A 25,844-nucleotide genomic window follows, 5' to 3' on the forward strand; every position below is an offset into this window, starting at 1 on the left:
TTTGGGTTATCACTGAAAACTGTTCCAAAGAGCAGCAAAACCAGATATTTATGTGCAATATTTTGGTAAAATACAAAAAGCCTGAGATTCATCCTGCACCCCTTTCCAAATTGACCAGTGTAGTACGGCCATAAAGCTTAATGTTTTTAGTAACTTCTTCATTAAACACATGGCCTGAAGAAAACATTACAAAGATTTGAAATACTATAGCTCAAAATTTTGGGTGTTTCCTGGCAAGGCATTCCCGATATGCTCTGAGATGTGACAAAGAGATTGAATTAAAGGGACTTTGGCTTATAGGCTTTTCTAAAAGCCATGAATATTTGAAAAGATGATGAACTACACAAGAATAGATGCTTCTAAAGCTGCCTATTGCTAACCACATGCATAAATGATATGACATATACATTTGATGGCGTATAAAATGTAAACGTGAGGAGCAGTGGGGTTAAGTGATATAACTCAGGTCTGTGCAGACTTATAGAGTCAGGTGAATAATACAACCGTCTATGTAAAGGTAAGGCCAGCATCGTGGTACACTTTGAAGACTTTCTCAATGGCATTGACGTAGGCAGCTGTCCTCAGGTCCAGCCCAAGGTTATACCTGTTGGCTGTGCGCATGATTTGCTAAAAGGATGAAAGATGAATTATGTAAACAATCTGAAATACAGAATAATCCAAAACACAGACAGACTAGTATGTTGCCTCCTGAGACAGCATTTTAAGGCATCATACATGTACTCTCAAAGTGAATATTTTTCTATAAAAAAATAAAATAAAATCCAAGATGGATATCAAAATAAAGCTTATAAATGAACTTATATTCTATTTAATATGGAAAAGAAAACCTTTTTATTAAACAGTCTAATAAACAATTTTAATTGTGTGTGCTATTTACAGAAAATTGTGCTGTTAGCGTAGTTTATACTCTAATGCTTTCAATAAAACGCAAATTGGGTGCGGAGGATGGTATAGGAATCCATTTAATGGGCTGGATCTCAGAAACAAATGACTCACAGCAACAATAGCACATGAACAAACAGATGCTGTTCTCTAGTTACCAGATTCCAGTCAAACACAAAAGCTGTTGCTAGGTGTGTAACAGGTAAGAGTATCTGTTTGTTCATGTTCAAAAGACAGTAAGGATTGTGCTCGAGGAGCATTGATGCAGTACAACATTTAACTTTCATACAGAAATGTTAGATACCATCTAACAAAACCATAATCAGGGATGTTAACAACTACTCGACTATCGATTCATTGTCAATCCTTTTACAGATTAAACTTAACTGTCGGTTTACCTGACAAGGGGCCTTTTCCACACTAATGTGGACACTTGAAAACACATCTTTTAGTCTCCGTTTTGGCCTTCCATACACATTGAGGCGGCGTTCAACGAAAACTTAAGCTTTTTGAAAACGCTCTCAGGGTCTGATGTGTCAGCACTAAGCAGGTGAGCATCTCACAGTAACTGACCAGTTGGAACGCTACATTTATTCTTAGACATAAAAATAATAAAAAATACGATAATAAAAAACTACATATAGTTTTAAAGGAGAAGGAATAATCAGTATTATTTTTATTATTAATAATGTTAATAATACAGTAACAACAAAATAAAAATAACATATATATATATATATATATATATATATATATATATATATATATATATTTAGTTAATAGTGAGAATTGGACCCTAAAGTGTGACCATTTCTATATAATATATAAATTAAATAGATTATATATACTTACTCTGGCAGATCGCTCCATTGTGTAAGCCAAACCAGAATGCACAATGTCCTTTTCAGAAGCTCCCTAGCAGATGAGCAAAACAAATGTATAAAAGGTCTAATAGTCTGATTTAAAATGGTTAAGAAAGACAAATTGTGTGACGAGAGATTCTGCATTTATTCTCACAGCAATTCTGTCTTGAAAATCCGATGTGGGAACAATAGGTATGGCTCCACCATGTTTTCCAAACTTCCTTTCCAGACTCTCCTGGACAGACACTGCCAAAGGACACATTAGATCCCCATTAGGAATGAGCAAACTGACAGATGAATATAAGATAGTAATGGTGGTCACATGCTATTTTCCACAAACAAAATGCTTATTCTCTCTTACAGCTTCTCTGGGGTCCAAATCTGTGATGGATTTAATTAAATATTTCATAAAGCATGCAATAAAATATGGTGATGGTATCAGTATATGAATTCACTAAAATCACAACATTCAACAGATTTTTCACATGACAGTGAGGATTTTTGGACTAGCTGTATTGGCAGTATGCGTCTGTGTCTTCCCCTGTTTCTGTCTGCCTCTTGTGTTCCATCTATCTGTACCATGTGACTAGCAGCAAATTGGAGGTCATTTTAGGCCAGTCAGAAGAAAGGCGGGACAGAGCACGTGTTTGTGTTTATGTGCATACATGCCCAGGTCCTCTCAAGGGGGCACCAGCGTCACTGTATTTGCTTTGTGGAAGCAGAATAAACAAATTGAACAAAAATACCACATGACCTATTATAGCCGACTACACATAACCTAGCCTAGAGCAATTAGAAAATGGAAAACAAGCCCTTCCAGAGAACTAAATTAACTGATCATCAGTAAGACCGGTAAGTGATTTGCAAACAATTATACCATTCATGATAAAAAAGATTTCTATCAGCAAACACTTCAGTTACTATGTTGACTGCATGACTATACATCACATTTTCTAGGTAACGTATTTCTGACTTACTTAGAAGATGGTAGTTTGAGTCCCTTTCGTATTTGAAGGTCAGTCTGCCATAACTGACGTGGTTAAGGTTCTTCAGCCACTCAAAGTAGGAGACCGTCACACCTCCAGCATTCAGGTACATGTCCTATTTATGCATATGAATTTATGAATATTTAAACATGTATTTATTTATTTTTAATGCCATATTAGCATCAAATGCTATTTTTTGTGGCAAGATCAAAGTAGTATAAAAAAGGGGGGAAATGTATTAAAATATTACAATAAACATAAAATAAATATTTAAATACTTATACAAATATACATATAAAACTTCTATCAATAAGATTAAAAAAGCAAAAATATATTTTTTTAAATCACCAATATACGGTATACAGTAGTGGCCAAAAGTGATGTCCGGCTTAGGAAAATGTACATCTTCAACTTTTTATTAAATATTATTTTAAAAAATTAAAGTGTTAAAAGATTTTTTTTTTCATATTACATAGTTGTGATTGGAGTCAATTGGTCAATTTGCTATAATGCAATGAAACATGCCAAATTGTGCAGACATCATTTTTGGCCAGGCTGTCATACAAAGAAATTATGAACACATGCAAAAACAAGAGAGAACCAATAGAACTGATTATGCCGTAGTCAGTGTATGCTTTTTTTGCTATGCATTTTATTTTTTTTGCATAGTAAAAGTAAATCTGTACCTATTTTGCAAAATCATTTTGTCAGATAAATACCTTAACCATGTTTAGAGTTTTGTTTTCCTTCATATTTAAAACCCACAAAATACTTTCCTCATATTTTGATCGTTTAATCAAATTTGTAGTGTCAAAAAACAAATATCACCTCTGGACATCACTTACACCACTACAGTAAATCAAATATTTATATTAAATCTTTAAATTTATATTTAATATTAACCGTTTCACAAGTATTTAAAATATTCTAGCTGACCCCCCAGCGTGTTTTAAAAAGGATTAGTTCACTTCAAAATGAAAAATCTGTCATCATTTACTCACCCTCAAGTTGTTTCAAACCTGTATGAATTTCTTCTGCTGAACACAAAAGAAGATATTTTTAAGAATGACGGTAACCAGACAGTTGATGGGCCCCATTGACTTCCATAGTAGGAAAAAAATACTATGGAAGTCAATGGGGTCCATCAACTGTTTGGTTACCGACATTCTTCAAAATATCTTCTTTTGTGTTAAGCAGAAGAAAGAAATTCATACAGATTTGAAACAACTTGAGGGCGAGTAAATTATGGCATAAGACCATTAAGACCATGTTAGTTTGCACCGTAATTCAGAGAATCGTATCTCTTGGATGTATATAACATTAATTCATCCACTTCTCCCGGAATACATGAAAGTAAGTGACTGGTGAAGTGGGAAAAGGATAGAGTAAATTTTACAGTTACGTAATACCAACACAATGTGTATCTGATATGAATAAAACACCTCTTTAATTTATATACCGGTAGTCTGTATGATGCACTGAACGTTCTAATCACACCGGTGTGATCATATGCTTCAGGGACCAGTCTTAACTGATCACACCTGTGTGATTATACACGTCAAAGAGTTAAAAACATTTAGGACTGGAAAACGTACAGGGATCACCATGATATTCCTCTCTAGGAATATCTTGTCTGCCTCAGGTGTAGTGGGACCGTTGGCTCCTTCAGCAATGATCTGTGAAAATAAGTGTTATTTTGAAATCTTACACTTTTCTTTCATATTCTGATTGCACTCATTTTTGGCATAACACAATCAATAACTCATATACATTAAAAGGACTATTGCTATGGTTGACCCTATTGACTTCTGACCTTGGCTTTGATATTGTTAGCGTTTTTCTTTGTAAGCTGTTTTTCACTTGCAGCAGGGATCAGGATATGACACTCAGCTTCCAAGATGCTGCCTTCATATGGGGTGGCATTTGGGAAGCCAACAATAGTGCCATTGGCCTGGAAAACAAGAGCATTTATTATATTAATTCATTCAGATTAAAGAATTACACTTGTAGTACTGCTAAATGACCACAAAGTGGCTGCCTTACACTGAATATTTTTACACTGCAGATGGTTCAACTAGAATGTTACTAGTATCGTCTCCTCAGAAACGCAATCGATTTTAACACCAAGGGAAACCAGGGAAACCCAATAAAAAATAATTAATGGCTCCCCAGTTTGTGAGTCCTGGCACCGCCTCTGCTGCAAAGGAAATAAGCTCTTCACACTCACCAGCTTATAGTCTTCCAGCTCTTTGGGATCAATGCCGTCAGGGTTCCAGATGCTTCCGTCCAGCTCTCCGACACCCACACACTTTGCTCCGTTACGGTGCAGATAACGCATGGAGTGCAGGCCCACATTACCAAAACCCTACCACAGAAATTAGGAGACTGCATTAAATATTATTCATACTGGTAGCTGAGCTGCAGGTAATGTGTAATGCTGATGAATTTAGTGTGAGAACATAGCTATACATTTGAATACTACGGTGGCCAAGAGAGCTCAACGCGCTGCAAATTAAGAAAACACATGTAAATAGAAAAACACCCGCAAATTAAAGGTGCATTGCGCAAGTCTCTGAGTTTTTGCAGAACTATGCCCCCTCTGGCGGCAAGCGAAACTGCAACCAGAGGTTGTCTTTTGCACTAGACAAAAGTTTTCTTTTTTTTAATCTTACGTGGAGTTTGCATTGGTGTTTGAAATGAACTACAAGCCGGTCTCTAATCCATCTTCTACGGAGAATGGCGGCCAATACACAAACCTGCCAGACATAGCCAGGTGAGCGTGCTGTGAACGCGCATGACGTCACGCCCAGTCTCAAATTCCAACCCGAATCCCTCTTATTAATTTTACTGTACAGGATTATAGAGACAATCGCAGTGATCAGAGAAGGGCTCATTCAGCCCATCAGGCAATTGTTTAAGCATGTATGGGTTAGAAAACGGGTATTTTTAACATGAAAAGTTGCGCAATGCACCTTTAAGAACCAAACAACACAACCAAACAAAAATCCACTGCAAATTGCACAGACCACAACGGAAATGTTTCCAGGGGACCCTAATAAGTGAGGAGCCCGGATGGGACATGCTTATTGCTCAATGTCAATGTCTTTTTATTTTATACTTTTTTTTTTCTTGCAAAACATACAGAGATGACATTAGAGACAAAATGTATTAGAGTTAAAAAAAAGAGCTGAAAACTAAAACTAAAATAGAAAAAAGATAGAGAAAAAGAACATGACGGTAAGATATAATAAAAATGTGTACAATGTTACTGATGAAGGCTATAGAAATCTATAGCCTACATCAGTAACATTGTACACATTTTTGTAATGTTATGTTTAAATAAGTTTCATAGGTAAGAAATGTTAGGTAATGTAGGGTCCAAAGATTAGACAGCAATTTTTAAAGTTGAGACACTCATGCAGCGTGTTGAGCACTCTCGGCCACCGTACTTAGTTCATGTTAACTAATGTAGTTAACTAATTCTAATAAAAGAAACCTTATTGTAAAGTGTTACCGTAAAATTAGTGAGTTTTCAAAGATACGTAGGAAGTGTAACATTTGAAGGTTTCCCCACTCTTTTAATCATTCCTTACGTATATTGATTGGGTGTATAAAAGCAAACACACACTGAATATTTAAAGTCCTTAGATAGGCAAAGTCAGAATGATCCATGTCAGCGTACACTAAGTGCTGGCATAAAGATAATGTACAACGTGCCTGTAAGTAGCACCATGATAGCAGAATATACAGTTGTACTTTTCTTTTTTAGATAAACCTCCTAAATCATATTTAAATACATATTTAAGTTTTAGGTGGCCGGTGCATTTGGACAATGCAATGCATAAATATAACAATTCTTCAGCCAACTGATTGGATATGACTAAAAACTACATTTGAATCGAAATAAGAAAATCAAAGCAAAATATAAACTTGAAGCGTGGTTTATGTGTTACTGACATGCACAAACCTGAATGACAAACGTCTTGTCTCCAAACCCAGGATTCAGGCCCAGCTGGCTCATGTAAGCAGCCTCATTGACAAAGTTTTCAATGCCATGGAAGACTCCACGACCAGTGGCAGATATGCGACCATGGATGCCACCCTGGCTGATGGGTTTACCGGTAACACAGGCATGAGCATTGATATCCTGATAAAGAAGAATGATAATTACAAAGAGCCCTTCTAAGCATTAGAAGAATTTTGTTTGCATTCAAACAGAATTATCTAAACTGCAAAGCAAATTATGAGGCACAGAGCTATGAGATCTCTGTGATAGCTTGTCATGAGAGATATGAGTATATAGAATAACAATCTGTTGACGTCTCAGTATATCTCTCATGTCCTTTCATGTATCTAGCTACCGGGCAGCTCGCAAAAAGAACAGAACGTCACAGCTACCAAGACCAAGCAAATGATTGCCATGGGAGGACAGACTGTATTGAAAGAGTCTGTCAGTAGAGGGTGGAAAAACACAGGGGCGCTTTGTTCTCCTGGTCTCATAAACACCATGCTCTTTGTCAGGGACAGTAAAAGCTCTAGGCACTGACTGAGTCACCAATATAGCGACAATCTGTTTGTTAGTTCTTACAAATATATTTTTCAAAATTACTACAATATGTGAAAATGTACAATAGAAATCACTGGACCAAATAAAGGTAATGTATACATTAAATAATCTATAAAAATACCTGTACACTTACAGCATTTATCCACAATATTATGCTATAAAATGGTTTTTTTTTAGGGAAAACAAGATATGCATTTCCTGAGGGGTGTGTTTGTAGGGCAGCCCAAGAGATTTAACGTTTTAAGTAAGTTTATGTATCAGCCTTTTTTCGAATGCAGCCAGCATATTATTTAAAGGTATAGTTCACCCAAAAAATGTTATCATTTACTCACCCCATTGACTTCCATAGTAGGAAAAAAATACTATGGAAGTCAATGGGGCCCATCAACTGTCTGGTTACCAACATTCTTTAAAACATCATCTTTTGTGTTCAACAGAAGAAAGAAACTCATTCAGGTTTGGTACAACTTGATGGTGAGTAAATGTTGACGATTTTCATTTTTGGGTAAACTATAAGCAAACCATTTTTATGACAGTCTAAACGTCTTGTTTACAGTCAGCTACACAGAACTAGCAACACATATGTAAGTTTTGCTAAATGCTATTGTTATGCTACAGTACATCTGCATTCTTATCCTGCTGAAATGGTGCACTTTATTCAAGTGGCATATAAAAAATATTTATCTATCAGCATCAAAATATCACTGCTTGTCAGTTCAATCAACATTGCATAAGTAAATATATAAATGATGTCCATAAGCATGTGAGGTCAGTGGCATGATCTGTAATAAAAACGCAGCATGCCAAACACCCCAATAAAAATGTTTTCTTATAGATTTTGCTTAAGCAAACCAATAGCGTATTACACAAACACTTGGTCACACTCTTCAACTTACATTATGGCCCATTGTGTTAGCATAAGTGTCAGCAATCCAGGACATTTCCCTTTCTCCTGTGCTCATATCTGGGGCGGGGACATCAATGCCAGGCCCTAACGCAGGAAACAGAAATGAGAATGCTACCGATCCTCCCTTCCCATGGCCATGGCTCAGCTACAGAGTTAAAGGGATAGTTCAAATATCCCTTCAATGCCAAGCATAAAAACATCTGTTATAATACATAATGGCAACTGTGCAGTCACTGCAGTTTTTCAAGGGAATCTACATTGTGTTGTCAGAGAGCAATGTGGGAAGCCAGCACAAAAACAAAACTACCAAAGGAAAGTTGGCTCTATTACAAGCTCTTTAAACACATGTAATATGAATACAGTTTATATATAGTCTTTCAGGCTACAGGTTAAATCTACTTAATAATGTAGAAGTGGTGTCAATAGCCGCTTAACTGTTAATCTGTGCTATCTGATACTGATTATTACAAGACTATTGTTCATGAGTGTGATTGTGTCTAATAATCTGCAATAGAGTTTCCGTCTACTCCATTCTACTCCAAATAGTGAAATATGCTTATCACAAATATTGATAAACTACTGTTCACCATAAATGCATTATAAATAAAAAAACTAAACTTTTCTTCTATAATACTTGTAACTAGTAGGCCCTGACAGAATCTGCAGACATTTTTAGCACTGATACTTGGGGAAATTCTGTGGAATTCTACCAAATTAATGGTACAATGTGTTAAACAGAAGACTTTATTCTTCGAAGACAGAAGCATTTTTAAGGGTAGACAAAACATAATAATATTAGACAAAATATTTCATAAACATGCACAAGGTATGAGGGATGTGCAGACTTTAGCACATGAATGGCATTCCAAATTCTGCAGAGCTTTTTGTATAATTCGGGAACAGATTCAGTGCGTGCCTGCTTAAAACTCACCAATGAAGCCCTTTTTGGCCAACTCAATGGTAAACCTTCTTGTGATCTTCTCCAGTTCTGTGTCCTGTGTAAGGAAAAAAATTGAGGAGCATCAGTGACTATAATGTGTTTAATAACATGGAAGTATACATTTATAGTAGTAATATAGCTTTTTAATGTCATCTCAGCATCTTAGGCTATCTCCATGGCAAAAACAGTGTTACAAAAATACAAGAGTTGCATAAATACAATAAATAAATAAAAACTAAAAAAGAAAAAAACATTGCGGTTAATATTATATACAATGTTTTACATGAACAAATTATAATAATTCTAAAAACCTTTTCTGGTTAAATCTCACTAAACAAGTACTTAAATTAGCTTTTTTTTATACATGACTTAGTTTTTCATAAAAAAAGTTGTCTACTTGCATTAAAGGTGGGACAGTCCAATTATATATGTTTAATGGAAAGAACGTGTAGAGTTGGGTCTTTGTCTTTAAGCAAAAATGTCAAGAGTCAATCTTGTATGACCTGCGACATCTAGGGAAAACCACTTGATCAAATCTTGTTTTAAAAAAGTCTGTTGGGGATTTTAGGATGTATACATTTAGAAAGTAATGTTTGAGTATTCATTGCTCCAGTTGTAGATGGGGAGTCTGTCATCTGAAAGTTAAACTAAATACAGCATGTTTAATGATAAAATACAAACAAAGGACTATCACAAACAGTGTCTTAACAGCACAGGCATTACACCCTGTAGGATTTCTCTCAGTCAGTCAAAATATCTACAATAATAAATATCACAGGCAAATGCAACTGCACTGTAAATTATGTTCTAGCTCTTGAAAGACACTATAACAAAATAGAATATATACTGTATATAGCCATTCATTTTGAGGAATATTTAAAATGATAGTGTAATCAATTTAACACTCTACCATATTCTGAAATCAGAATTATGCAGGGAATATGAAATCACTCACAGAGTAATTCTTTGGGTTAATTTTCACTCCAGCTTTAGCTCCTCCAAAAGGCACATCTGTTGAGAGCACAGTTCATGTGTTCATACTAACAACCACAACCAAACTAATTTACACAAACGAATTAAAGCACAGAACTTACCTACAACTGCACATTTGTATGTCATTAGTGAGGCGAGGGCTTTCACCTCGTCGACTGACACCTCTGTGCTATAACGGATACCTGGAGAAGACAGAAGCAGTGTTGAGTCCTCATCAGACTATAGGTCTATGCAAATAATGTCAAATCAAGGTTAAAAAAAAAAAATCATTATTAAGCATTATAGCCCATTTTAACTTGTTTTATGATGCTAAGACAGGAGATTGTCTATTGATTAAAACTAAAGGAATCACAGACGACAACACTTTCATAATGTTTTTTTCATAATGCAATTTTTTTGGGGGGGAGGAGTGAATTAATTGAATAAAAGCTGCCAAATATTTGCCCACTTCAATAGTAGACCTTGCCTGTCAGTTAAAATGGCATTAATGAACTGGGCATTTTCCTGTTTGGAGTAGGAGGCCTGAAAATTCAAATAGTTTAACTGCCATTTGCACACACAAAAATAGGTCTACAGTTCTGAGAGGGGAAATTTTGTGTAGCAGGACAGGCAGTAAACCAACCACTTTGATGACTCACTCTCTCCACAGAACTATGAAGGAAGAAAATCTAGGCAGGGCCAAAACTGGGTGTGGATAAAGCCAAAGCAACTACCCCAAACATCTCTGTTTTCAATCATCCTCAAAAGGCTGCTTGGACAACACTGGAAAGTTTCTTGATTTCATGGATGATGGGCTAGTAATTCATTTCAAATTACTATTACATCAAATAAAGTTATCGGTACATATTTAAACAGTATCTTTCCAGAGTTTATTGGTGACGGACTAAGGAAACTTTAATCTCATAAAAAAGGATCAGCTTTTTATCAAGCTACGTTGGCACTTCTCTATGCATACTGTGAAATTAGCATTTCTACTGTACATGTTCATGGGGTCCAAAGTCTGCATTATCTTACCTATTATAACCACGTTTTGCTTAATCTTCTTTCTTATTTTACCAAATAAAAGTATAAATTTGCTGATCACGTAATTCTTTACCTAGTTTACTTATGCTCGACATATAGCCAATATTGTAGAAAACAGTACAGGACAAATTACAGCCATAAACTTTTTTTATGGCTGTAAAAAGACCAATTTTGACCTCTTCAATGTGAACTATGAAGGCTTTTACACATTACCTCAATCAGAGACGCCCTGACACAGTTGCAAAAACATACAATGTTTTGTCTGGTTAGCCTGTTGCCAGACTTCAAGGTAAAACTACTGACTAAAGCAATAAGCTAATTTACAAACTCAACAGTTTAAAGTCTCACCATCAATTCAGTCACTGTCTCACTAAAAGCTCCCATTGATTCTACTTAACAGTGAACATAAGATGTCTTCCAAAACAGTGTTGATCAGATCAGCCGAACTTGTGTGCAATTTAGACAACTTAAAATTGGTGGTTAAAGGAAATGGGATGCAAGTTATCTTTATTTGTTCATTCTACTGTTTAAGGTGATGATATGTCCATTTTAAAAAGGGGAAAATTGTTTAAAAACGCTGATAGGATGAAGCTTCCATTTAGGGAAACTGCTGAGAGATTGAACTGCCCTGGGGTCTTCCACCTCCCTTCCTTAATAAAGCATTGCACAGTCAGTCCTGACGAAGCAAAATGTAATGGTCTTACAAACAACTCCAGGACAGGTCAAGCTTAACAGAAACAGCTCTTACACAAACACATTCCACTGATAATGAAAGTTCACAACTTCCAAAAAGCATACAAATATTTCTGCAAAGATAAAACTGTAATTTATATGATGTATATAAAAAAAACAAAGATTAAGGAGCAGAACTAGGCTACCTTGCAAAATAAACACATGGAACAGACAGGCAGCATTCCTGCTGCAATACTTTACAAATGAAGACCTAAAATGGTAAAGAAATGCAGGACATAGGCCCATTTCTTTATACATATGTTTAAAAGATTTTCCAATTTCATTCTCCTACATATTATAAAATATAAAATGCAATGCGTATTAAGGAATTTATAGACACTGCTAATCCTGTGGAAAACCCATTAAGCTGTATTTTGAACATGGTAGATGCCTGGAACCTAGCTGGTCTAAGTCGGTCACCGGAAACCAGAATCAAACACGCCACCAACTGGATCTACCAGTAAGGCAGTCAAACTATGATTTGGATCATGGTATTGGTTTCTGTCTGTTCTAAGATGGGCACAGGCTGGCCATTTTCTGCAACAAACCAGCTAATGACCATTAGACCACCTATTGAACACATAGACCAGGGGCTAGTTGCATACACTTTTAGCCACAATGTTATGATGAATGTGTTTAAGAACTAGTTTGACCAACTAGCAGTTAGTTACGAGGTAATCAGTCTTACTTTTTCTATTCAAATTAGAACAATCTTAAGTTAGGAGCTAACTTAATGACTAACTTTTAAGACTAGTCTCATCAGTTTATGCAACCGGCCACGGCTAACACCTTAAACCAGCTTGAACCAGAAAGAAAGAAGATAATCAATAAAACCAGTTTATTCGGATATAGCACATACATATTATCAGTTTATCACTAGTTCCAGTACATTCCAATCTACAATGATCATTTGTGTGTGTGGTGCTTGAAGAAACGCTTGCATGCGAAATTCGCGGATAGTCGCAGAGTGTCGCTGCTGCGCAAAAACAACGCAGGATTTTTTTTCCACGTTCATGGAACGCAAGGCCTATCATTTATCACTCTCTGTCAAAAGCTTGTAAATATATGTGTTGCAGACACCCAGACCTACGTCATCATAATACAAAACTTCAGAAGATGGTACAGGTAAGTGCTGTGTCTAAGCTTGCATGTTTACTCTCGAAAACGCGACCCGGACCCGGTGTAATGAATTCGTGAATTCAAACTTTACCTCCTTTACACGGGGTCCTGTGCTGGCTGTGTTGAGCTCTGTAGCCATCGATCATCTCCCACTCCCCGTTGTCTCTCTTGATGGGGAATGACACCGACAGGACGTGGTTGCAGGGCTTGATGATCTTGAGGATCCCTCGGACTCGGTGCCTCTTCTGCTCGGGCGTTTCTCTCGTCTTGAGATCGTGCACGAGTTTGTCCTCCACGATAGAAGCTCCGCGGTCGAAGAAACCCTCGACCATCCTAAAGAAGTTAGGGTCATCGTCTTTCTCTCCTACGGCTTCGCTGTAACGGCGGACCCGCATGAGAGTCGCGGAAGCGGGCAGAACGGAATCGACGCATCCCGAGGCCAGCGAGCTGCTGGCGGCTGCGCGTGTGACGAGCTCCCCCAGATACCTATACATGACTTAGTTTGAACTAAAACACTAACTAACTAACAATATCTATAATGGAAAGAAAAAACTAAGAGAGACAGTGTCAAAGAGTGAGTCGGGGGGGATAAACGGACACCGCGGCTCCTCCCTTTTCTGCTACACTAAATAAAGTGTCAGCTTGAATACTGTTTTCGATTTTAAACAGCAGACAGGCGTGCCGTGGGTGTCCACCTCAAGCTGGGAGGCGCTCAGACTCAGAGAGCAGGAATCATAAGCAAACACGCTTTGAAAAAAGTGTTTGTAACCAACCTAGGGAAAAAGCATTTAAAAAATATGTAAAAGTATTAGTAACCTAGGGAAAAAGCATTACAAAAATATGAAAAAGTGGTCCACAACGTTCAGGCAACACGTGGACAGCAGCAACTTTAATAATCTATAATAATAATGTCCCCCATAAATATGTATGTGTGTGTTCAAAGTAACAGTTTCAAACATTATCTAGACTAGTACAGGCTAGAATCGGGACTGATCAAGAGGACACAGGGTTTTTCTGTTTTTTTCACTCATCCAAACTGGCTTTTTCTCGTACAGCCGAGGTCATGAGAGGTCAACTGAGGTCCTGCTAACAGTGATTAGTTAGTGTCAGGGTTATTGATCTTTTCCTGGCCATTATGGAGTAGCTTCATATCTTAAGTCTCATAAATCAATTATAGTGTTTGCTTCCTATCTGAAACCTAGTATTAGGATTTGTTCAGTATATTTTTCTCATTAAATGCAATATTTTGTGTTGGAATGGCACGTGCATAGAAGGATAATCAAGGACAATGACCCTGTGTTCTGTGCTCTCTCTCTCTCTCTCTCTCTCAATCTGCACACAAACAGATAAGACTCAAATAAGGCACTAAAAGAGCATTATATGTATCTGTGTTGTCACTACAATTTGACAAAACCAGATGTACTTATTTATTTCACCTGGGGTTACAGTGACATGGGGTGTTATGTAATGTCTTCTTTGTGTCAGCTGTAATTTGTTCCTGAAATACATCCTGTTCTGGAGATCAGCTCTTGCAGGGCCTTTGTGCATGTTTTTTGTAGTTTCACGGGATATGCCTCATATTTGCAATGTGTGCATGCTCCATTGCCTCAGACTCAAAGGATCATAGGAGGTTCAAAATTGTTACTATTTTTACAAGATCCCTTGACCTCTGTCAATTACATAGTAAGAAAAAAACTTTACCCTTTTGTATTCATGTTGGCTCCACACGGTTTTGGAAAACGTTTTTTTTACCATTTTCAAGAAAAGTTTCAATTTAATGCCATGTGGTGTAATCAAGTAAAAAAAGTAATAACATTTTTCTTTACACCTTGAATACATGTGTGAATCAGCTGAAGCATGAAATTCTGTCTGTTCTCAGTCCTCTTTCTTCTTCTCAATACCACCACATCCATACCCTCATCTCAGGCTACAAATTCTGCCTGCAATAAATCTTCCTGTAGTTTAAAAGAAGTACGGCTCTGCTATTGGCTCACATGGTGCCTACGCCCATCATCTGGTTGGTGAAGTTCTGGAGAGTCACACATTAAACTGCTCTGTTTTTCCTCTTTTGCTAAGTGAAAACAACTGATCCGAGGAATGCACACTTGCATAGACACATTCAAATATTGTCAGTTATTCCCACCAGCTGTGGAGATTTTACAGTGTATTCCTTCTTGCTACCTTGCTTGGAATTCTCCATTGGCTTTTAGACCACAATCCTTTACAGCAATTTGGCTATTTTTCAACTGTATATATAAATATTTGATTTGTTAATAATACGTAAAGGAACAATCAGGTGTTTGGTTATTTTATTATTATTATTTATTCATATATTTGTTTTTATGTTTTTATTTTACTTTTACGTTTTACATTTGTTTGGTAATTTTGATATGTGTTTTTGTAGTTTTTCATTGTTATATAGGCTATATATGAATAAAAATGATCATTCTAGAAGAAAATTTCAGATGGCACTTCGAGGCTTTTGCATCTGAACTCTTCATATACAGTGTGTATACATATATATATATATATATATATATATATATATATATATATATATATATATATACATATACTGTAACAAGTATTTGACACACTGCTGATTTTGCAGGTTTTCCTACTTACAAAGCATGTAGAGGTCTGTAAAACAAAAACCCAGAAAATCACATTGTATGATTTTTAAATAATTAATTTGCATTTTATTGCATGACATAAGTATTTGATCACCTACCAACCAGTAAGAATTCTGGCTCTCACAGACCTGTTAGTTTTTCTTTAAGAAGCCCTCCTGTTCTCCACTCATTACCTGTATTAACTGCATCTGTTTGAAATCGTTACCTGTATAAAAGACACCTGTCCACACACTCAATCAAACAGACTCTAACCTCTCCACAATGGCCAAGACCAGAGAGCTGAGTAAGGACATCAGGGATAAAATTGTAGACCTGCACAAGGCTGGGATGGGCTACAGGACAATAGGCAAGCAGCTTGGTGAGAAGGCAATACTGTTGGCGCAATTATTAGAAAATGGAAGAAGTTCAAGATGACGGTCAATCTCCCTCGGTCTGGGGCACCATGCAAGATCTCACCTCGTGGGGCATCAATGATCATGAGGAAGGTGAGGGATCAGCCCAGAACTACACGGCAGGACCTGGTCAATGACCTGAAGAGAGCTGGGACCACAGTCTCAAAGAAAACCATTAGTAACACACTACGCCGTCATGGATTAAAATCCTGCAGCGCATGCAAGGTCCCCCTGCTCAAGCCAGCGCATGTCCAGGCCCGTCTGAAGTTTGCCAATGACCATCTGGATGATCCAGAGGAGGAATGGGAGAAGATCATGTGGTCTGATGAGACAGAAATAGAGCTTTTTGGTATAAAACTCCACTCGCCGTGTTTGGAGGAAGAAGAAGGAGGAAGAAGAAGGATGAGTACAACCCCAAGAACACCATCCCAACCGTGAAGCATGGAGGTAGAAACATCATTCTTTGGGGATGCTTTTCTGCAAAGGGGACAGGACGACTGCACCGTACTGAGGGGAGGATGGATGGGGCCATGTATCGCAAGATCTTGGCCAACAACCTCCTTCCCTCAGTAAGAGCATTGAAGATGGGTCGTGGCTGGGTCTTCCAGCATGACAACGACCCGAAACACACAGCCAGGGCAACTAAGGAGTGGCTCCGTAAGAAGCATCTCAAGGTCCTGGAGTGGCCTAGCCAGTCTCCAGACCAGAAAATCTTTGGAGGGAGCTAAAAGTCCGTATTGCCCAGCGACAGCCTCAAAACCTGAAGGATCTGGAGAAGGTCTGTATGGAGGAGTGGGCCAAAATCCCTGCTGCAGTGTGTGCAAACCTGGTCAAGAACTACAGGAAACGTATGATCTCTGTAATTGCAAACAAAGGTTTCTATACCAAGTATTAAGTTCTGTTTTTCTGATGTATCAAATACTTATATCATGCAATAAAATGCAAATTAATTACTTAAAAATCATACAATGTGATTTTCTGGATTTTTGTTTTAGATTCCGTCACTCACAGTTGAAGAGTACCTAATACCTATGATACAAATTATAGACTTCTGCATGCTTTGTAAGTGGGAAAACCTGCAAAATCAGCAGTGTATCAAATACTTGTTCTCCCCACTGTATATGTGTGTGTGTGTGTGTGTGTGTGTGTATGTATGTATGTGACTTTATTTTTATTTCAGGTTTAGTTTTAGTAATTTTAGTATTTCATATTTATTTCAGTTTGTTGCCAAGGCAACATTTGTCATTTAGTTTACCTTCTATCATCTAATACTTATTTTTACAGCTTTATTTCAATGAATGAAAACGATTTTTAATAGTTTTATTTTTACTGAACAATAACAATATGGGTCGCCCCAAAAATGAAAATTCTGTCATGGCACAATTTTCATTTTTGGCTGAACTATCCCTTTAATGTTTATTTGGGCTTTGTCTATAGGTTTTAATCTACAGTATCCGTTTCTATTTTCCTGCAGGTGGCCACTTTAATACACCTGTAAATGTGATAGAAGACCTGGCAAAATAAATCTTAATACTGGGCCAATATCAGTGCAACTTAAGGACGGGCAATATGGCAAACAAACCAAAGATTCATGTGTTTTGGGGTGCCCCATGTCCCCAAGCCCCTGCTTTAGAGGTACAGGAGAGAGGAGTCCAGCACTGGAAGACAGTGGACCTCACTTGGAGTCAAGGCAGGTTGATTCCCAAGGACACTAGAGAGGTCCAAACAGACGATGAGTGTGGTGCAGTGATTAGTGGTAGACCGGAGTCTGCTGGTACCTCTGAGAGAATACCTGAGAGTACAGAGGACAAAACAGAAACATCCCAGGATGACAGCACTCCATCGGGCTGCGGGTGCTCTCAACCAAATGCAGAGTCCATTGAAGAAGAGGAGTTGTGTCCTGTGTTGTTGACAGAATACCTAGATAGTTGTTTCTCCTGCCCGCAGACTAGTTTAATTAGACAGAGCAAAGACGTAAAGCCTACATCGCCTGTTTCCACAGAGACTGAGTATCTGAGTACATGGACAAAGTCCCAAGCCTTGCTTCTTCGAAGTAGAGTGGCCCGGTGTCCAACTTCTGGCTTTCTTGAAGATTTCCTTCTTGGTTCTCCACATACTCCGCCTAAACAAATGGCCTCAGCCTCCATAAGTTCTCCAGAATTGTATAGTCCTATGGTCAGCCCTGAAGAGAGGGGCTTGGGAGGAACCTTGCAAAGCTCAGGAGAGTGGCATAATGACAGTCTAAGCCAAAGACAGCAGGAGAGAGGGGTAATTCTGGAAATCACATCTGATGGTATCCTCTGCTCTCAGGGCAATGCTATAGCTGAAAAACCTGCGGATCATGAGGAAGTCGGGCTTAATGTTGACTCACCGACTACAGCTGCACATACTTCACCTAGTCCCACTACTTCTAAAAAGATGAAGTTGTCTCAGACTGTAAGTAAAACTAAAGAAACAACAGAGCAGAGGGTAAGATCTGCCGCACCCCTCTGTGGTCCTACAACCCTGCTGGCCAAGTGTAAGACCCATGGTGTACGATATGCCATCTTAGTTGCTGTGGTGCACCCATGCCACTTAAAAGAGGTCAAAGTGAAAACTGGAGTTTCGGCTGGTTCCAGTGTACCTCTAGCAACGCTGATCGTCACCGACCAATCGGATGTGGAGATGAAGGTGGTTCTATGGCGGACAGCTGCTTTCTGGGCTCTGACTGTATATCCAGGAGATATTCTGCTAATTACAGGTGAAACCATTGAGACTTCCTCATTAGATCTACAAACAAACACTTTTTATTTTGTGTCTGGCAAATATCAGTCTTAAAAGTGCCAAATATCCAGAAAAGTCAGGAATGTATGTTAATTCACACATTTTGATGATGTTAAATATTGTGCATTATCTCTAAATAAGTATCTTAAAGAATAATTCAGAATTCATGTTTATTGGCCAAGTTATGATTTTACATATTCTTGTGATATTACACACAATATATATGCACATACACTACCATTCAAAAGTTTGGGGTCAGTAATTTATTTTGTTTATTTTGTGTAATACTTTTATTCAGCAATACATTACATTGCTCAGAAGTTACTTAGAGATTTTCCAATGTTTCAAAAAAAAAATTATATTTAAAAAAGCTGTTCTTTTTAACTTGATTCATCAAAAAAAAAAGTATCACGGTTCCCACAAAAAATAAGGCAGCACTTTTTTTTAAACATTGATAATAATAATAAATGTTTCTTGAGCAGCAAATCAGCATATTAGAATGATTTCTGAAGGATCGTGTGACACTGAAGACTGGAGTAATGATTTTGAAAATTCAGCTTTGCCATCACAGAATTACATTTTAAAAACAGTTATGTTAAATTGTAACAATATGTTTTTACTGTATACAGTATTTAATCAAATAAATGCAGCCTTGTTGAGCATAAGAGACTTCTTTCAAAAACATTAAGGAATCTACTGACCACATACGGTATAGTACATAGAATATTTTAGACCACATTTATTTAAAAGCATGATTTTAAGGCTTTATCATGCAATATGTTACTTCATAAATGAAAATACAGAATTAGTGTTCACTGTATTTGTAGGAAACATTTGAAGGAATATTTTGCAAGAGAATAGGTGTGACTAGGAAATGAACCACTAAGGCAAGAAAACAAGAATATCAGGACGTTCCTCTGTTGTCATGTCATGTCAGCCCAACAAACGGCGGATTAACTCAGCTCATTCAACCAATATTTACACAACCACAGTGAATCATCTTAAATGTAGCTGGCCTGAAAGGATGTGTGGTTGCAAAAAACCCTTCTGAGATGCACAGTCTAATGAAATGCCCACAGTTGTCTTTCTGTCTTTTCTTCGGCAGATGTGAGAGTGCACATAGACAAGTGGAAGACTGAGACTGTCCTGCAGTCCTCCTTCACCAGTAAGCTGCTGAATCTAGGACAGGTCATGCGGGAACGTATTCCACCTGGTAATAGAAACGTAATTGCTACTAAGACTTAAGTATTTTGCCAGATTGAAAGTTAAAGGTATAGAAGTCATATTGAAATGTATATTTACATTGTACATGTAATTGCCTGTAATGATCATCCCCTGCCTTTGTAATGCTGATCTTATCTAGCCCCACAGAATTTGAACTGTCATACATTGAGAATGCTGTGTACTCATCTGTGTGAGAAGCATCCCCTGCTGCTGTCTCTGCCTCCTCACAAGCCTCAGGATTTGGACTCCATCCCCTTCATCCGTCTTGGAGCGTTACGTCCTGACACATTGGTTCATGCTCTGCTTAGGGTTAAACACAGGAAGTTAATTACAGGTATGGAACTGAATTGCAGTCCAGTGTTTCAGATGATATAGCAAATGTAATACGAGAAACATGATAGTAGAGCCATTTTCAATTTCCCAGGAGAATGTACTGATATGCAGGAAAATATCAGACCACTGGATGACATGATTGACCAATCAGAATAAAGTATTCCAGAGAAATCACATTTATTTATTTACATGTGCCTTGGACAACATTCACTTCACATACTTACCAGTCAAGTCTCAAAGGCAACTAGAAAACATATTTGTGACCTAAAAGTATTATTTTTTGTCAAAAATATATCTCTGTAAAATAATTTATTGTTGTTGTTAATAATAATGTATTATTGTTATTAATAGTTTTATTATTCTAGCTTTTTTTGTTATATAGTAATATTTCTTATTTTGTTAAATATTTTTTATTTATGGCCCTACAAACAAAGCACTGCAAACTGGAACTTTTTATTTTAAAAAATGACATTTCAAATCACAATTTTTATAAATTGCAGTTCGATTTTTTTCCCCCAAAATCGTACAGTCCTACATTTAAGTCCAGTGACCAATCAGAATTGAGTATTCCAGAGACACATTTAATACATTTTATATGTGATTTATATGTGTAAATATAGGGGTGGTAGTGGCGCAGTGGATAAGACACATGCCTTTGGTGTGAGAGACCCGGGTTCGAATCCACTGTGAGACACCAATGTGTCCCTGAGCAAGACACTTAACCCCTAGTTGCTCCAGAGGCGTGCGACCTCTGACATATATAGCAATTGTAAGTCGCTTTGGATAAAAAGCGTCAGATAAATGTAAATGTAAAAAATGTGTCTTGTTCTGTACTTCACATTCACTTCACTAAACAGTCAAATCTCAAAGAATCTTTGTGACAGAATGCTGTTTTGCTTGATTTTAGCCTGGCGTGATGAGGTGGAGGGGATATCCAGAGCAGGAGGTGTACTGAAAGCCGTTTTGACTGTGGAGCAAGGAGATGGCCACCAAGGGGCTGTCGTTCTTTGGGGAGCTGCTCTCTCTTGGCTGCAGCGTTTGGACAGGAACAAAGGTGTTAATATTTCAATGGTTCAGATATTGTTTTGGACAGCAGGGGCCTTTGAGTCGAGAAGGTAAAGCTGAAATGTGATATTTTTTTATTGTGCATCATTTGTATTGCTAATGCACCTCATAGATGCTGTTTGGGAGTTCAGGATGCTGCTAGTCAGACAGGATTTGACCTCAGGTTTGCTAGAGCTGCATTCTACTCCATGGGGCACCTGTCAGCCTCTCTTTCCTGATGACAGTCGATGTAAGGAGTTTTACAACACTGTCCGCTCACAGAGGACTGCTAGCAGCTTTGAGATTGATCTCAACACACTACTGTCCCAGAAATACTCGGGTAGGACTTTTTGCTGATGCTAACAATGCATTTGTAATTAGTATAATTCATCATGGTTACATTAAGTCTCTCTTGTTTATGTACTCATTAGGTGATGTAGAGCTGAAAATTAAAATCACAGCGTTCCAGTTCCAGAGCAGTCCATCCCAGGATGCCTCGCTGTTAATAGATGGCAACACGCCCATGGACAAGATCCTGGACGTAGTCTCTGGTGACATCACTTTTGCTGGATGTGGACAGTGTTCTGCAGAACTGGAAACTGATGAGAACAGCATATACAGACCCTGCTACCCTTGTCTACCACACACAGGAGTGCGTCACTACTATAGGTCTGTTCTTTCAGACCTATATTATATACACACACACACATATATATATATACAGTGTGTGTGTATATATGTGTGTGTGTGTATATATACAGTATATATATATATATATATATATATATATATATATATAAAATAATTTACATTTATAAATTAAATTATACCCAGTTATCTAGACCTACTCTATCTTCTTAAAGCATCCTGACTTGTCTTTCTAGGCCAGTAGTTTTAACTGTGAGAGCTGGAGATGATCAGATCTGTGTGCAAGTCCCTCCTGCTATAGTACAGAAGATCCTTCTGAACACTCCTCCTGATAGGCTACATAAGACCATAGGTGAGGTACTTTCCCTTTTCCCTCTTCACTAGTGTTTCTGTTTATTTGTTCTCTTGATATTTTTTGTTTCATTATTGTTCATTTAAAAGTCATTCTCTTTTCTTTTTTTCCCCCAAGCCCCAGCATCAGAGGTGAGGTTCATCCAGGTAATAGCTGACAGGATTAGTTCTATGTTGACCCCCATGAAGAACACATTTCTCCTGACTGTGAGAAGCCATTTTCAGTGTGATGAGAACAGCATTCCCATCGTCCAAAACTTTTTATTATTAGACTTTAGCTCACCAGAGGCATGACGAATATTCATGTGTTTTTCACATGATGCTATGTATTTTCATGGACAATGATTAAATTATTAAACTGTCTTAATGTTCTGTTCCGTGTCTAATTTTCAAAACACATGAGTATTTTAGCATCAAGACATTTTGGAAAGATGTGTTTTTATTGTTGTTTAAGCTATAAAAAAAAAGGCTTTAGTGTAATTATTGGGCCCATCCATATCTTTTAAGGACAGCCAAGTTTAATAAGTTTAATGCCACCCATCAAAAAAGATTAAAACCTAATAAAAATAATAATAATTAAGTATGATCTTCAGGCTAAATATAATTATTAGAATAGTTTCTAATGCCATAATATTACCCAGGGGGCAAAACACCTGTTTTTTAGGAAATCAGACATGGGCTGCTGTAAAAGGTTGTAATATAAAAATGAAATCTATGATGTCTGAGGATCACAACCTGGGTGAACAACCCGGTCAACAAGCTGCTGGAAACTTGTAATTAGGGTCAAAACAATGCTACCTCAAATTCTGCTTTAACTCCCCGGAATCACCCAATGAATTAATAGTCCAGGCAAAGTAGCGTTTTACGACAGACTAATTGTAAAATAATTTTTTTGCAGCTTAGATCATTTATATGTGGTGTCCAGAACAACATACTAAAAGTCCTAAGAAATCCTAGTTGAGGAAATATGTCAAATTCTCATCAATCCGAGATGTGTGCCAATAAGGCCAGGCAACAATACACCCCAATGGGGCTATTTTTTTTCCTTTACTCCTATCAAAATGAAACTTTACACAATGAAAGTGCCCATGAAAAGTAAAAAAATGTGTATTACAAGTTTCTTTGAAAATTAATTTTAATATGCAAATGAGATATACACTAATCGAATATAGGCTACCCAAAATACACCCACATAGGCTTAATTTCTTCCTTTACTCCTACCACAATAAAACTTTACACAATGAAAGTCTACAAGAAAAGTAAAACATTTTGTATTAGAAGTTTCTTTGAAAATGAATTTGAATATGCAAATGAGCAATATACTAATCGAATATGCTTAAAATACCCCCTAATGGACTTATTTTTACCTTTACTCCTATCACAATCAAACCTCACACAGTGAAAGTATACATGAAAAGTAACATTTTTGTTTTACAAGTTTCTTTGAAAAATCTATTTTAAATATGCAAATGAGCTCAACACTAGGCCTAATTGACTTATGGCCAAGAATACATAAAGTGGGAGAGAGGCCGCACTATGCTTAAATATATTTTTATTTTTATTTGCAAATAAAAATATATTTAAGCATAGTGCGGCCTCTCTCCCACTTTATGTATTCTAATTATCTAGGCCAGCACTCTTAAAGTTGACAGGTATACACATTGAGTGAAGCCTGCTCCTATCCACATTTACTTATGGCCAAGAAACCATAAAGTCACAAGTAGAAAAAAACAGGGGCCAAATAACTAACACATTCATGTCCATTCAGTAAGTTAACCTATGCATAAACAGTCACTTGCCACACTTACCTGGGTTACTTGCCACAAAAAGACTTATATTGACCTTAAGAATTGATTGCACAATCTTGCCTCCAGTTGCTTTCTAAATTATTTTTTATTTTTTTGCGAACAAGCCTTACCTAATGACATTCCCCCACAGATAACATCAGAAGAAAGTCAGAATAGCCATCTTAGTCATTAGTAACATGGTGAGATTAAATTTTGGGCTGGTAGATTTACAAATGATTGGTATTGTTGGTAAGATTACGAGATTACAGGCAGAAGTCATTCTTACCAACTAAACGATTCACTCTCACACAGAAGACAGATAAAAAACCAGATAGACACACTTTCCAGACATTCCAGCTCTTTAAAATAATTTTGCCAGACACCAAAACTGCTTCTCTTTTTGTAGTTAGCAAGTATTTCAGACCAGGCGGGCCACACATCAGACTTCCACCGTTTGTAAAGTAGCTTTGCAGTGTTATGAGAAGCTAGCAACAGCAATATCTAGGTTAGTTAAAGAAAAACTAAAACAAAAATAAAAAACACTAAAAAGAAACCTCCCCTGTTGTTGCTACCTTGTCGTGGTGGAGAGGCTTTTGTGCCTCCGTGACCCTGAAGACTATACTGGCGGGGGTTATAGTATACCCCTGGCAGGTACTACCAAGCCAGGCAGTTTTCAGGTTAGAGGCCAGTCTAAAAGCAGCATTGCCATCACTCATTGGCAGTAGGATGATTGGATGAAGATTGGGCCGATGTATTTGTCATACATATGAATGGTGTTTCTGCCTATGCAAATTAGGACATATTCAATAAGTGTGGCGCTCTTGTGCATATTCAAATTCATTTCAAAAGAAACTTGTTATACAAAAAAAGTTACTTTTCATGTATACTTTTACTATGTAAAGTTTTATTGTGGTAGGAGTAAAGGAACAAATTAAGCCTATTTGGGTGTATTTTGGGCGTATTTGATTAGTGTATAGCTCATTTGCATATTACAATTCATTTTCAAAGAAACTTGTAATACAATTTATTTTTTTACTTTTCATGGGTACTTTCATTGTGCAAAGTTTCATTTTGATAGGAGTAAAGGAAAAAAATAGCCCCATTGGGGTGTATTGTTGCCTGGTCTTATTGGCACACATCTCGGATTGATGAGAATTTAACATATTTCCTCAACTAGGATTTCTTAGGACTTTTAGTATGTTGTTCTGGACACCTCATAGAAATGATCTAAGCTGAAAAAAATATATTTTACAATTAGTCTGTCGTAAAACGCTACTTTGCCTGGACTATTAATTAATTGGGTGATTCGGGGAGTTAAAGCAGAATTTGAGGTAGCATTGTTTTGACCCTAATTACAAGTTTCCAGCAGCTTGTTGACCGGGTTGTCCACCCAGGTTGTGATCCTCAGACATCATAGATTTCATTTTTATATGACAACCTTTTACAGCAGCCCATGTCTGCTAAACCCCCTTTGCCCCCTGGGTATATAGATATTCTGTATATTTAATGTACTAAAAATCATACTTTATTTACTTTACTGTTATCGTTATCATATTTTAATCATATTGGACTTTGCACTATAATGCACTACAGCTGAATATCTGATATACGAGCGGAAGTTTTGGAGCACATGCAA

At 37.2% G+C, this 25,844-nt stretch overlaps 2 protein-coding genes across 4 annotated transcripts; one reads left to right on the top strand and one right to left on the bottom strand.

Annotated features, from left to right (window-relative positions):
- glud1a (glutamate dehydrogenase 1a) lies at window positions 1-13,704 on the bottom strand. Its single transcript, XM_082154146.1, has 13 exons — window positions 13,125-13,704; window positions 10,261-10,341; window positions 10,122-10,177; window positions 9,158-9,221; window positions 8,216-8,310; window positions 6,720-6,899; window positions 4,980-5,117; window positions 4,566-4,703; window positions 4,348-4,428; window positions 2,744-2,867; window positions 1,921-2,012; window positions 1,756-1,818; window positions 1-627 (listed from the first exon to the last, which is right to left on the bottom strand). Exons 1-13 carry the CDS (start codon window positions 13,525-13,527, stop codon window positions 508-510), a joined length of 1,635 nt encoding a protein of 544 aa, XP_082010272.1. The 5' UTR covers window positions 13,528-13,704; the 3' UTR covers window positions 1-507.
- Window positions 10,355-25,807, top strand: shld2 (shieldin complex subunit 2). Of its 3 annotated transcripts, XM_082154120.1 has the most exons (11): window positions 15,655-16,407; window positions 16,441-16,933; window positions 17,054-17,120; window positions 17,533-18,798; window positions 19,927-20,034; window positions 20,185-20,379; window positions 21,286-21,432; window positions 21,556-21,762; window positions 21,854-22,091; window positions 22,307-22,422; window positions 22,540-25,807. In XM_082154120.1, the coding sequence occupies exons 4-11, from the start codon at window positions 17,628-17,630 to the stop codon at window positions 22,713-22,715; spliced, it is 2,358 nt and encodes a 785-aa protein (XP_082010246.1). In that variant the 5' UTR covers window positions 15,655-16,407; window positions 16,441-16,933; window positions 17,054-17,120; window positions 17,533-17,627; the 3' UTR covers window positions 22,716-25,807. The 3 variants fall into 3 exon arrangements, with proteins under 3 accessions (XP_082010244.1, XP_082010246.1, XP_082010245.1); XM_082154119.1 differs by having other exon boundaries at window positions 16,441-17,120; XM_082154118.1 differs by lacking the exons at window positions 15,655-16,407; window positions 16,441-16,933; window positions 17,054-17,120 and adding an exon at window positions 10,355-13,039.
- Window positions 25,808-25,844: the final 37 nt, after the last annotated feature.

This window comes from Leuciscus leuciscus (assembly GCF_965113295.1).
Source record: "Leuciscus leuciscus genome assembly, chromosome: 22".
In the NCBI taxonomy this organism is placed as follows: domain Eukaryota; kingdom Metazoa; phylum Chordata; class Actinopteri; order Cypriniformes; family Leuciscidae; genus Leuciscus; species Leuciscus leuciscus.